This window comes from Grus americana, chromosome 4 (assembly GCF_028858705.1).
Source record: "Grus americana isolate bGruAme1 chromosome 4, bGruAme1.mat, whole genome shotgun sequence".
Lineage (NCBI taxonomy): Eukaryota > Metazoa > Chordata > Aves > Gruiformes > Gruidae > Grus > Grus americana.
In genome coordinates this window covers 24,403,739-24,418,098 of record NC_072855.1, presented here as the reverse complement: position 1 = coordinate 24,418,098, position 14,360 = coordinate 24,403,739, and the positions used below count along the sequence as shown (strand labels likewise).

The following is a 14,360-nucleotide window of genomic DNA, read 5'->3' as shown; positions in this document are numbered from 1 at the left end:
CCTCCCAAGGTGCAAGACTTGCATTTCCCCTTGTTGAACTTCATGAGGTTCCTCTCTGCCCAGTTCTCCAGCCTGTCAAGGTCCTTCTGAATACATCAGCTACTCCTCCCGGCTTAGTACCATCTGCAAACTTGTTGAGGATATGTTCTGTTGCATTATCCAGGTCATTAATGAAGATTAATGGTCTCCTGGCTGTTCAGCCAGTTTTCAGTCCACGTTACTGTCTACTTATCTAGCCTGTATTTTGTCAGCTTGCTGATGATGATATGGGAGACATTATCAAAGACTTTACTAAAACGAAGGTAAAAAATATCCACTTCTATCCTTTCATCCAGTAGTATCCTCATTGTAGAGGACTATCAGTTTGGTTAAACATGATTTCCCCTCTGTAAGTCCATGCTGACTAATCCCAACCACCTTGTTCTCATTCATGTGTTTGGAAATGCTTTCCAGGAGGCTTTTCCCCATCACCTTCCCAGGGACTGAGGTGAGGTTGACCAGCCTGTACCTCCCCACATCTTCCTTCTTGCCCTTGGAGATGGGATCGATACTTGTGCTCTTCCAGTCTTTGAGAATCTCTCCCAGTCGTCATGACTCTTCAAAGACAATGAGAGTAACTTTACAGTGACATCAGTGAGATTCTTCAGCACTTGTGCGTCCTACTTGTCAGACCCCATGGACTTAGTACATCTAGTTTCTTTAAGTGCTCCTTAACCTGGTCCTCCTCCACTGAGGGTAATCTTCCTTGCTCCAGACCTCCCCTTTGTTTTCAAGGGCCTGGTAATGACTGATGCAAAAAAGGCATTGAGTACCTTGGCCTCTTCTGTGTGATTTGTCGCTTGGTCCCCTGCCCTATTCAGCAGCAGGCCCACGTTTTCCCTCGTCTCCCTTTTGCTGTTTATTTACTTGGAGAATCCTTTTCTGTTGTCCTTTGCATCCCTTGCAAGCTTCAAGTTGGGGTCAGCCTTGGTTTTTCTAACCTTATCCCTGCACAATGGGACAGTAGCTCTGCGCTTTTCTTGGGTCACCTGCCCCTGCTTCCATCTCTTCTACACCTCATTTGTACATCTGAGTTCAGTCAGGAGCTCTTTGGTCATCCATCCATACCTCCTAAATAGAAAGGGATGATTTGCAGTGCTTTATAGCACTTAAAATTTGGAAGGCAGCAGTGAAAGGGCTTCTTATTTTATTAGTGGTATGCAACTGTCAAATTTTTTCTCGTTCATTCTTAACTCATTGCTAGAAATGACTACTTTTAGTTTCATAGCGAACACTTGTACAAGTAGAACTTAGAAAATTGAAGAAAATGGCACTTCCTACTTTAGTTTAAAGGGAGAGAAAGGGCTAAAAAGAAATGCATTAGGAATTGTATTTAAATGTATACATTTGAAAATCTGTGTTTTCATCCAATGGGGAAAAAAGGTTCTCCAAAGAATGTGGTAAATAAGTGCTAAATACTTAGATATGACGTATGAGAGTGTCTCAGCTGAACAATGGAGTCTGCCTACTAGGTGTCCTAGACATGACGACACTGGTATTAAATTTCACTGAATTGTGTTACCACCTGGGTTTATCTTTAAATTTTTGCTGTATTCATGAAGTGCTTTCTCAGAGAATTTCTAGAGTAAGTTATTATACCACACCTATGATTTCCATCTCAGCGTTGGGGTTTTTTTTTTTTTGGTGGTGGTGGTTTGTTGGGATTTTTTTGCCTGGCAAGAGCTCTTGTGTTTGCATACCACAGAGTTGTGGAAGTCCAAAAGTCTTAGGTGCATGAGGACTAACCTTACCTGAGGTGCAGAAGCACTCCCTGGCTTGCTCTTGTGATTTTGGGACCCCAGTTGCTCAGGGCAGATGCCTGACCAGAGTGCGCCCCTGGTTCTTCCCACGCTGTTAGGTTTCTGGTGGCATGAACTCAGGCATTGTGTCATGCAAGAAGCAGTATTTCTATTTTAAGAATTTAGTGCAAAGCTCCTAGATGCCAGATGTACCCTTCTGTCCTAGATTAAGCACTTAAGTTATTTCCGAAATGGGTAGGGAAGGGAGAAGTAAGAAAAGAAACTTTAGGTACCAAGAACATTGTAATAGAAAAGGCTAATTTGTTGAGTACCCGTGTACATAAGTGATGGTTTTCAGGATTGCTATTGTGAAATTAAAGGCAGAAAAATCTGTTTAATCTCTTCTTGCATTGCTCAAGACTTTATGACCAAACACTTTGGATTTCCATATGAACTGTTGCATAAACAGAGGAAAAATATATCAGAAATATCTATATGCTAGAAAATCTCAATGTGAGAAGACGACAGAAAAATTTATTATTAACGAAAAGATATTGTAGTAAAGTACTACCTTTTTCACTGTATTCTAGAAATATTTTACTATTAAGACTTAAATATTTTATGCTATATTGTTTGTATTGTATAGGAAAAATGGATTTGCACTATAAATTGTGTACATTGTTTCATGGCTTTATTCTTTAATATAGACTTGAATGGCATAAAATGGAAAATAGTATACAGAATGATCGACTTCCCTGTTTCCCAAACAGGACAATGATCTCAACTTAAAACTTTGATTGATGTTCTTCTCCCTATAAATAAAATAAGTAATGCAAAATTCCTAGAACAGACTTGGTCACTGGGGCATTTTAAAATTGTGTATCTGACGTGATTCCAGATTCCTACTTGGAAAACATGAATTCTTAATATTCAGCACACATTTTCACAATCTGTTATGAGGAAAATAGTAACTGAGCTGCTGGATTTTATTCATTAATCTCTGTCAATATTGTATCTGAAGACATCATGAAATGCTGAGTTTGAGTTAGAAAATGATTTTGGATCTTACCAAATCATTGGTATCTTTACTCTGTATGGCATTTCCTGGAATAAGACCCACGGGAAGTCAAGATAGCAAACATGAACTTAGGAGACCTTAGTTGTTTGGAAGCACTTATTCCAGAGAACAGCCTTTTTCTTTTTAGCTTTCTGAATAAGCAATGGACATTAGAATAAAACGTCTACTTTTTACTGGTTGGTAAATTGAAGTTTGAACTGCTTTTAAGGATAGGGACTGCGTTCTCTCCGTTATGTCAGCCTGTTACCCCTTGAATGTAACAACTGAGGAATGGAGTCCTCAAGAGCCTGACTGTCATTTGTGGCAATTTGATTGTGACTATGAACTTTTTTCCCCTCTGAATGAAGCTGTGGAACATTTTTTGCCAGTTGCCATTTTTCTGTGGTAGACATGATTAATGTAACTAGTGTTTCAATTTAAAAACAGATTTTTCTGAAACGCCATGTGCAGATAATGTGTGAAGTGCATGGATGTCTTATGCCTGGGACCACTTCAATGCAGAATTCTGATCAAAGATGGTGCACTTTCTATTATTTAATTCTATTATTCTATATTTCTGAAGCCCGCTGATTAAAGAAGCTTCTTCTAAGTGGTTACAAGGATGTTTTGAGATTTTATATATAGCTTTTTCTCTAGAAGAATTCAAGATTTCCCTAACTATGCATGGTGTTGTCAGTAGGGTTTGCTGGGGGAATACATTATAGGCAGACCTGGACTAACACCAAGTGCTTTTGAAAACAATTGACCTTCCTCTTTGTTATATCTTACATTTATAACCTGTCATGAGTGTGAAGTGCGTATTACTCGTAATTTCGGAAGACTAGATTATATGGATGCCTACACTTTGTATTTTACCAGGCTTGGCCACATAAACTTCTTTTAAACTGCTGTTGTTAAGTCTAACTTAACATTTGATGCTTTCATTAACATTATACAAAGACTGGCCAGACCCCAGCCGATTGTCATGAGCTGTATTTGCCAGTACAGACCTGAAATAGGATAAACATTTTCAGACTAGAACCAGTGGTTAGTTGTAATGGTGTAGCTTTAACTTGATATCTTTCATTATTTCAGTGGAAGAAGGGGGTATGCCGAAACATATTCTTTTTCAGCTGCTCTAGTTTCTCTGTCAGTAGCTACCGTCATTCATTCCAGCCTGTAAGCAGTTTGCAGAACCATGCGTGGGGAAGGCTTGCGTATGCAGACCATGTAGCATGGAGATTGGCCTTCAGGCTCATGCAGGAGAGGTAGCTCTTTGGGAACGTTTTTGGATGGGCTTCCATTTAGAACTGATGACATGATGCAGACCGAGTGATGTAACAGCATGGGTGATTGGCAAGTTATGTCTCAAGCAGCTACAATTAAGAATTTTGTGTAAGAATCCTTTCCATTTAACATCTGACTGTCTGACATCATTGCATCAAAATGTATGCATATTTGTGGGAAAATGCGGATACTTACTATATTTGAGTATATAGGTTGCTGCAGTAGTATTATCTCCAGACTGGTGATGCAGTGTATTCAGAGAACAACTGAACCAAATTTCTGCTGAAGGCCTGGAAGTTCTCGTGTCTGAAATGTCACTGAAGTTCCATTCCAGGTGGCACTTCATTAGCTGTTCTTCATTTTCTGTCCACCATATACTTATGCCAGTTGTTTCTGTTTGCTGCTGTAATTTACATCACATTTTCTCTCCATACGGTTGTTTACATGAGCCCAGTGGAAATCAAATGTCAGCTTCATTCTTATTTCCAACCTTTTTTCTGTAATATCATCTGAAAAGCAAATTTTACAACTAAACGAGCTTTTTTGAGTCTGTGCCACTATAATTAAGCAGCTTTCTTCAAAGTAGCTTTGTAATGTTTTTCCTCACAAATGTTTCCATTAGTTTTCTATTCTCAGAGGCTAAGCTAACTTTAAAGTCACTGTTTTTCAGAATGTTAGCGTTCTTTAAAATTGAGTGCTGCCATTTATTTTTCTATAGAAATGTAGTTTTAGGTTCTGTAAATTAGTCAAATTGTATCCCAAAGCTTGCCTGTTTCTATCTTTTTCTCTGTATCTTATTCTGTATATGATGCAGTTTTTTACTTTTGTTAACCTCTTTGTTTGTAGTAATATATAAATAATAAGCATCACTATGAACACTGTTCTCAAAATTAAGACACAAATTGTTATTTCTAATGTTAATTTAATTATTAATTCTTTATATTGGCTTATTAATAAAAGGGTACACCTCCTGAAAGGTCCAGTTTTCTGCATTATTTTTTTCTTCCTATGCTCTGATCATCACCATGTATTTAGTTTTGGAAAATATTTTTAGTATTGGCATGAATTACAATCTCTTGAAGATGCTCATGACTGTACTGCAAGGGAAGTAGAGCAGGCAGAACACGAGACATTTTTAACGGTAGAAAAGTATAAAGTAAATTCTCATCCACTAAGATAATTTTATTGCCATAGATGAGCAAACCTACTAATGATGGAAAATATGAAATTCCTTCTCATGAATCAGATTTTTCTCCGTGTTCATAAAATGGTTGGATTTACTGATTTTCCAATTTCTTTGTAAATTTCATATTGTTAGGCATTCTTAAGTTATGTTTGTTGGCATTGAGTATACAAAACTATTACGTAATAAATTTGCTTTATTATCTAATTATTCCACATTAGCATTGTACATAAAGTTTAGATATCTCTCCAACAAATTTGAAGAGCTGTACTTAAGAGGTTGATAGCAAGAGCATTTGTTTTGATTCCTTTTTTAAATATGTACTGACAAGTTTTCATTGTGATTAATAATTATAAATGTAGTCTTCCTAGTAATTAATTCTGATTATCTGGATATGTACATATGACTGTGTGACAGAAATATTCTCTTATTTGTAATTCTTCCTCTCATTTCCAACTAACTCATTTCAGTTTGGGGTTCCTGTCCAGTCTTTTTTCATGGTTTTAAATTCTATTCATCTGTTTGGGCTCTGAAGTGAGCCTGGCTAACCTCTAAATCAGAGTTACAGTTCTGGCAGTTTAAAGATACTGAGGTACACTCATGTCTTTAGACTTTGCAGTCTTAAATATATATTTAAAATTTCCACTTATTTCACATCTCCCCTAGTTTTCCTGCTCTGGAATGGATATTTGTAAAGTGTGTTCATTTTGTTTGATATGATTCTATTGGATGAGTCAGGGTTTGAATTTTCCCCTTGAATCTGTGAATAGTTTTGGGTTTTTTTAGCTTAATTAGTCAAAAGTGAACGTAGCGTGGGTTTTCCCATTAGAGTCAACATTTGGACTATTTTTGTAGGTAAGTGGGTGGAAAAAAAGTTTGAGTTCAGTAGGTTCTAGCACATCTACTAGATGGTAATTGTACTTTCCCTATTTAAATGGATGTTTAAAATATTTTTAAGACAGTCTAATTTTGTTTTAATTGTTTTGTTTTAGGTTTCCCAGGCTGGAGATCTGCTTATTGAAGTTTATGTGGAAAGAAAGGAGCCAGACTGTAGTATTATAATCAGGGTTAGTGTATAAAAGTGATGAAGTGTTTTTACTAAGCACTTTCTCACGAAGTGTATCAAATTTATTTTCATACATGTTTTTATGTAATTACGTAATGAAAGTATGAATTTATATCTAATCCTGTTTTTTAAATAATTTTTAAAAAAAATTTTTCTGTGTTGCCTAAAGTTTGTAAAGACTGATTATTATGCATTGTTAAGGAGAATGTTATGATACGATTTTAAAGGGGAGACATCCTCCGTCAGTTCTACTGCAATATACAGTGGTATAAGTTTTTGCAGCTGTACGGGTGCAACACACAAGAACGTTAAGAAGTACACAGTGAATGCTGCTTTTATTCAATAGTACAAGGCCATTTAAATGACTTTCCTCCTGGTTTTTCTTTTTGCCAGTGGCTATCTGCTTTCCTTGAGCGCTAAGAAACCGAAGCTTGTTCCTTACTATAACTGAGATTTTTCAGCCTTATATCTGAGTGTATTTTAAACACACTCATCTCCATGTAGTAGTGCTCTATTGTTTGGATGCTGAGGAAAACAGATTTCATTTCTGTAATGGCAAAGGACAGATATTGTTATGCAGTAGGCAGAAAATTTAGGGCAATAATTTTTTGCTTTTGTTTTTTTAAATCTTACACCTGTTTCAGTTTCCTTTTTGTTTTGTTCAGCATATGTGTCTCAAACACTCGTGTTTGTACATATACGTAGATACGTGCACATAAGACATGCTTTTTTTAATAGGAATAAAAATGGGAATATGCATTGCTAAGATAAAAAAATGGTACTTCTGTAATATTTACCTTCCCATACCCAAGAAAACATATCATGTGTCCTGGTTCTGGCGAGGACAGAGTTAATTTCACTCGGAGCCAGGACAGGTGAGCCAAGCTGGCCGGGGGCTATTCCATACCATGTGACGTCATGCTCACCATAAAAGGGGGCCGGTCGGGCAGGGGCGGGTGCGGTGTGGCTCCGGGACAGGCTGAGCGTCCGGTCGGTCGGTCGTCGGATCGGTAAATTGTTCTTTGTTATCACCCATTGTGAATATCTGTTATCAGCACTGTTGTTGATTGTTTCCCTCTCCCTTGCTGTCCCAGTAAACTGCCCTTATCCCAGCCCTCGAGGCTTTGCCGTTGTTTTTCCGTTCTCCTCCCCAGCCCGCCGGGGGAGGGGTGAGTGAGTGGTGCGTGGCACCCAGCTACCGGCTGGGGCTAAACTATGTCACATGGTGCTTTTTTTTTTTCTTCCTAATTTTTCAGGGTAGAGAGAAGGAATTTCAAGTTACCAAGTTATCAGTCAGCTAAAAATTATAACTTCAATTTCATGGAACAAAATAAGGAAAGCGTGCTGGAGACTGACAAATAATGTATGGGTTTCCAACTCATTATATCTGCTTTTTTTGCCCTTTTTTTTTTTTAAAGTCAATTGCAAGGAGGAAGATTTTGAAAAAAGAAATCAGAAAACAGTAATTGTAATTGTAATGTATTATAAACTGACTCAGTTTGTATTACAGGTATCACCTTTGATGGAAGCAGAAGAATTAACTAATGATGTTTTAGGAATCAAAAACATCATTCCCAACAAAGATGATATCTGGGCTGCTTTTGAAGTACTTGAAAATGGAGAACTAGGTTAGTGACAAGTTTATGCATGTTCATCACATTTCATTATTTTTATTTTTAAATATTTAACATAATCAAAAGCTTAGTTAAAGAGATACTAAAAAGTTTATAGAAACAAAACAAAAATTAGCCTCCATGCTGTTATTTTACATTTGGTTACTGGGGCATCTGCATGATTTCTTTCTACACTTCACGAGAAATAATGTGATGAATTGTTTTAAAATGCTTATAAATTGGGGGCTGAAAAAAAGTTCTTTATGTTACTCTGCTTTGCGGTTCAGTAGTCATCAGCTATAGAAAAGTAGATCTTACCAATAAGTCTCAAAGAAGAAACTTATTTTCATTAGAATGTCAGCAGTTGATTTTATAAGGAATAATGTTTTTCAGAAAATGAAATGAGAAAAAACATGTAATACTTAGGGGCAAGGATCTTTTTTATTATTTAGTCAATTACTTTATCTGTGTGGATAAAAAAGGAGGCATAAAGTGTGTAATCCTGTGTTTATGGCAAGTGGCATTATGGTGCATCTAGTAGAATCTTGAAAGATTTGTTTTAAATATGGTTCTGCTGCCGCCAACAAGAGCAAATGTCACATGGTCGCAATATTCATGAACTGTAAAGAGGTTTTAACATTGGGAGTGCTTTACGCATGCTGGAGCTTGCACTTTATTGTTAGAGACACTTAAAATTACATAGAGTAATAGAGGGTTTTTTAATTAAAACATTGTATTTTGATGAATATTCACTAATGTCATCTGATTTTTGAAGAATACGGGGGGACAGAAATGCTTTCAGTAAAAAGCAACATCTGTTTGCACTTCATAGTAAGTTGCTGCTTTTACTATTTTCATGTTACAGACTAGTTTATTTCTGTACCGAAGATACCTATTTTCAAGTTTAAAAAAAAAAAAGTATAAAAAAATGGAGATAACTAAGATTGCTAAATGTTCCAAGATTGTTTGAATAGTTTTGTTGTACTTGACTTTCAGATGTGCTTACAATAATCTCTTCAGATTCACTAATACTCCTTATATACTCAATCTTTACCTTGGCAGTATCAGTAACAAGAATGGAAGTGCATACTCCCTTTTGACTTAAAATAAATGATCCTGATTCCTCTTTGCATCTTGCAGCCTTGTGGTGATGTGTAGAGTTGTAACATAGAGTTCATTTCCAGATTCATAGATGCGGGTGTCAACTGACAAAGAATGCTAGCATCTATTATCTTTAGAAGAGTCCTGATAACTCGTGCAAGTACTCTAGAAATCCTATTTCTTTTGACTGAGTAATGGAAAAATTTCAAGAGGGAATTTTATTTTCTTAAATTTAATATGTAACACTTACAGACAAATGAAAACTAATCTAGAATTGGCCAAGAGAACATAAAAGTAAATACAAAGGACAATGTATAGGACAATAAATACTAGCAAGGGATTAGAGCATATCTCATTGAAACAAGAGTTTACAATGCAAGGTAGAAATGGCATACCTGTGTTTTAAAACTAAAACAATCAAGCAAAAAGCAACCTACATAAAGTGTAATTCAGCACCTGATTCCAATCAGTAGAGACTGTGTTGGTGAAATGTCTTCTTCATGGACCACTTTCTGGAAGACTCTGTGCATCAGAACAGGCAAACTGAATTAATAATGTTGAAAAATAAAAATAATGCATGTAGTAATGTAATACATTTAGGAAGGCTCCTGTAGTGCTATGGCTGAATCTGGCAGATTTTCAAAAGGCTGAAACACAGAGAAAAACAGTCCTGTGTAGTCCTTGATCCAAATGTGACACTAAAGAACTAAAAAAACCTACTTGATTCTTTGCTGCTAGAAGTTGATCTTACTAGCATCATTTAAGAAACACCATTGAACATTGCGTAATCTAAGGCATTTACAAATAAGTTGAGATTCTGACATGTCATGACAGAAATTTGTTTCAAACATATGTCAATGATCGCAGTGTCTTTCTGACAGAAATTAATTTTCTGCTTGTGTTCCTGCCATGATCTGGTACCTGTCCAGTGCATGGTGGTATTCAGTTTTACACTCAGACCTGAAGTTTTATAAGAGTTATTTTACTTTTTAAGATATACTGCCCTGAAAATGAACCCTGAGAAGCCAAGAAAATTAGAATCTTATATTTTCTAAAAAGTAATTTTCTCCTGATAGTTAATGTTGTTTAAGCTGAAAATGACTGGTTTTGGATATTTACCAGCATATGATGACCGAAGTAAAAGGGTAATTGGACATATGTGTTGACTGCTTGCTGTTCAAAATACTAAAATTGCAATATTAAAAAACAGCTAAATTATTTGCATATAGAAAAGTTGAAATAATTGATAATTTTATCTAACCTAATGCAGAACGTGCAATACCATATGCTTTTATAAAATAGGGTGTATTTTTTTTTTTTGGTAATTTGTGCTTGATGGATAGTTTGTAAATGAGGTGTGTTGCCAGTAAAATAGCTAATGCCTTTCAGCATGATGATTTATGTACCATGTAATCCATGATGACAGATGGTCTTAAATGTAACTATAAATAAAACAGTAGGTGTTTACTCTGGGAGTGCTGGTGTTCTAGGAAGATGTGGTGATTTGCCAGTGTTTCCTGCCTTTGATTTGTAAAGTTCTTCTCCTTAAAATGGATTTTTCTTTCTTGTACAAAGACAACAAATTGTTTTAACTTTATCACATCAAAATCCACAGTTTCCCAAAAGTTGAAAAGAAATTTTAAAAGTTTGACCATTTAAAACAAAAAGGCCAGAAGAAATGGGGTTACAAAGTAGGGACTGAGCTGCTGTTTACAGAATGGTATTTTTGTTAGGCTGCTTTGTTGTCATGTCTGAATAATAAAATCTTTATATAAGTGGTATAACAGGTCTACAGGTAAGGTAGGTTTTTTGCATCCCAAAACAGCGGTGGTTTTTTCTGTCACTTAAGTCTGTTATTTGTGTCTGCTGCTTTCTGAAGCTCTGGTGTTCAGTTCAGGAAAATATGTTCTGCTAGAGTGTAGTGCTGGACAGTCCCAGAGCAGCTGTTGACATTTCATATTCATCTACCCTAGCAGAAATGAAAAATGAGATTATGGTGGCATACTTTTCCCTTCAGTACTCTAGAGACACAGGGCTAGACTGCCTGACCCAACGTGACAGTGTCACACAGGTGTGACTTCCCAGGAGCTGCACCCAGCTCTGCTCAAGGCCTGACCCACATAAGTTGGTGTGCAAATGGGGACTCAGAACTTCTAGAAAAATCTCTCTTTGGAAGTAAAGTGACACTTGGATCCACTACTGTTAAGTTGTAGCCCGCAAAGCCATCATTAAGGTTTTTGTGCTTTCATGAATTACAGTAGGTGCTTACTGCTGAGCAGATGAAAGCCTTCAGGGGAGTGCTTGTGTGGAGGAAGGATTAATGGAGAGGGGAACTGTACAGTCTCCCTCCATCCACATCCATGTTGCCTTGTGTGATACCTCAGGTTGGGTAGCAGTACGTGGCACACTCAGATTTCTGCTGGATCTGGTAATGCAGATTTAGGGACTATTTGCAAGATCTTCCCTACTTTCATTTGGTGTGTGAACTGAGGTTTGTATGGAGCACTGGCTAGACTTTCTCATCACTGCAGTTTTTCAATTGTGTGAAAGGGTCTCAGAGTTTCACTTTTAGGATGGATGATACCTATCAATAAATGTTTGAGCAACTAAAGTGTTGAAGTGCACACATACAGTCCAGTCATGCCTTCATCTATTGGTATTTTAATCTTGCTGTACTCTTTGTATGAGATTGGACTATAAAAGTACAAGTCTGGAAATTCCCTGACCACAGCAGCGGGGAGAAGACCTAGTGAGACCACATACTTTTCCCTTCTAGTAAAAGGAATGTCATGAAACCAAGAATCTGTCTCAGTCTCCTTTTGATTATTAACAAACAATATAATCTATACCAGCTTGAGGTGTTTTCACTATAATTGCTCCACATTCTTTGGGTTTTGATTGCAGAGAACTGGTAGCTGTGATGATTGATTATTGTATTGAGCCTAGGCCAGTGAGGCCCAGTAAAGCTGCAGGTCTCAGTTCTGAGCATATTTAGGTATGCCCTGTGATAGTTCCTAACTTTTGTATTTAGTTTGAAAGCAGTTTTTTAGTGTCTTTACGCAAGAAAATATTCATAACTAAATACAAAAGAGTCACTGAACATTTGACTACTGCTTATTTAATTTGATATTCATTACCTGTGCAGACCCTGCTGGCAACAGTGTTGCTGCAGAAAGTCAATGAAGTGTCTAATTGTCTTATTTTGAAAGCAGTTTTTCTTCTGTAGCTCAAAGGGAATGAGATGGTGTTCTGTATAGGCATGTGTAACTTCTAAGGGCCTCCAATCTTGTTGTTTTGTGGTTGGGGTTTTTTTGTGTTTCAACATTGTGTTTTGTGTTTTTTTTTTCCTCTAACATTTTCAGAACGTCCTCTGCATTATACAGAGAATGTACTAGAACAAGTTCTTCACTGGAGTTCACTACCAGAGCCTGGCACTGCATATCTGATAATAAAGAGATTTCTAACAGCAGACATGATAAAACTCTACAGTGGTACGTATCTTTGTTTAAAACTTAGATATTTCATGTGGGAACATGAGGTTGGCAATTCTTTCATAGCTGTTTTGTTGGGGCAAAGTGTCCCAGAACATCTGAATTACTACCACTTAAAATTACTGATTTACTGAGGGTTGTGCTGACTTCTTTTTAAAACATAGAAATTGTGGATGTTCTTGTTTATACAAACTATAAGCTCTCCCATTTGAACATGAAAGTATACAGAAACTCTGCATTTAGTTCACAGTTTGTGAACTTCTGCTGTGAAACTTGAGACTGCTCTTTTATCCATAGTGCAGGTCTACACAGTCCATCCACATATATACTATACTCTCTCTGGACTGTATATATGTATATCTTGTATATATAATGATTACATTATATATAAACCATACAATTTATATATAATTAGATAAGTATGTTGTATACTATTCATAATTTCTATTATATAATCCGATGCCTCCAAACTACAAAGCTAATTTCAATGACATACTCGAGCAACTAAATGACTTGGAGAGTATGTGGCTTTTAAAAAGGATCAGGAATTTAGATCTGACACTTGAAAGGAAATATAGCTCAAAATAGTGGAAAAATATGATTTACAAGCTGACCCAGTCATATTTTGGTTTTCTTTACATAATACCTGGATTTAAGTGTCCTGCGTAATAATGTGCAGTGTTTGCTTTGAGGGAAGCAGGAGTTTAGAAGTTAAACGTGTCCAAAAATTACTATCCTGTTTTCAGGCAGTTGAAGTCCTGTATGCTGTCACTGTAAAACACACGATGGTGACACATGATGCCTTATTTAATGCCCATCTGATTAATGACTTATTCAAATATATAATATTTTCTTTTCCTCTTATCCCCATACACAGAGGTCTTAATCTTTCCATCTCTGTATCTCTTTTGTCTTGATTTCAAGAAGTAGAAGTTATGCTATTATGCTTATTCTTCTGAAACTAATAGCCTTCTCTCATCATCCTTTATGCCTGTAAAAGCATATTCCACAACTATGAACCAACTTTAACAAGTGTGCTATTCATGACATTTATGTTTGAGTTTCACTATCTCTAAATGTGTCATAGCAGATAGTAGAGAGAAATGGCCTACTTCATGAAAAGCTTCATACATGAACTCCCATCACCTCACTCAGTATGTGTTGAGGTATAATCAGAAAAGGGAGTGGGTCATAATGATTGTGTGAACCACTGCTCTGAGAAGCACATAAGGATTAGGCTAGTGTCAATTTACAAAATGTAATACTATTTAAAGGGGAGAACTGCCATTTGCCCTCCTTCTTTTCTAATTTCTACATCCATTTGTTCGCCCAACCCATTACAGTAATTGTTTACATCGATTCTATTCAATTTGAACTTAGTCGAGACACACTGGCTTTTGACTGAATGTTTACATTTACTGGCTTTTTTTTTTTTTTGAGGGGATGTTAAAATAATTAAAACCTTATTAAGTAAGTTATATTGGTTTTCTTAGTGGTTTGAAGGGAAAAATCTCTGCCATATTGCAGACTCAGTGTTGATCTCTGTAAACTACATGGCAGAGCAATCTTGTGTATTACAATCTTTTCTTGAGAGTAGAATTGGCATTTTAAGGAACTTTTACATGCTGAACTTACTTTATCTTCTAAAATATTACTTTTTCTAACTGGATCTTGTTATAATAAAATAATGTTTAAAATAAACACAATTCTGTATTAATTTCATCTTGTTACAGTTTGAGTCCACTTTTAGCTTGTAAATTTACTCTGAAACATTAGCAATACTG

At 36.3% G+C, this 14,360-nt stretch overlaps 1 protein-coding gene across 4 annotated transcripts in view; it reads left to right on the top strand.

Moving 5' to 3' along the window:
- The window catches only part of ARAP2 (ArfGAP with RhoGAP domain, ankyrin repeat and PH domain 2), a 136,546-nt gene that overhangs the window by 96,405 nt on the left and 25,781 nt on the right, over positions 1 to 14,360 (top strand). For all 4 annotated transcript variants that reach the window (XR_008576948.1, XM_054824559.1, XM_054824558.1 and 1 more), the window contains exons 25-27: positions 6,298 to 6,372; positions 7,882 to 7,999; positions 12,448 to 12,576. Coding sequence is in view for 3 of the 4 variants with exons in the window: in XM_054824559.1 (XP_054680534.1) it covers positions 6,298 to 6,372; positions 7,882 to 7,999; positions 12,448 to 12,576 (322 nt within the window). In the remaining variant the exon portion in view is untranslated. The remainder of the gene's footprint in view (positions 1 to 6,297; positions 6,373 to 7,881; positions 8,000 to 12,447; positions 12,577 to 14,360) is intronic.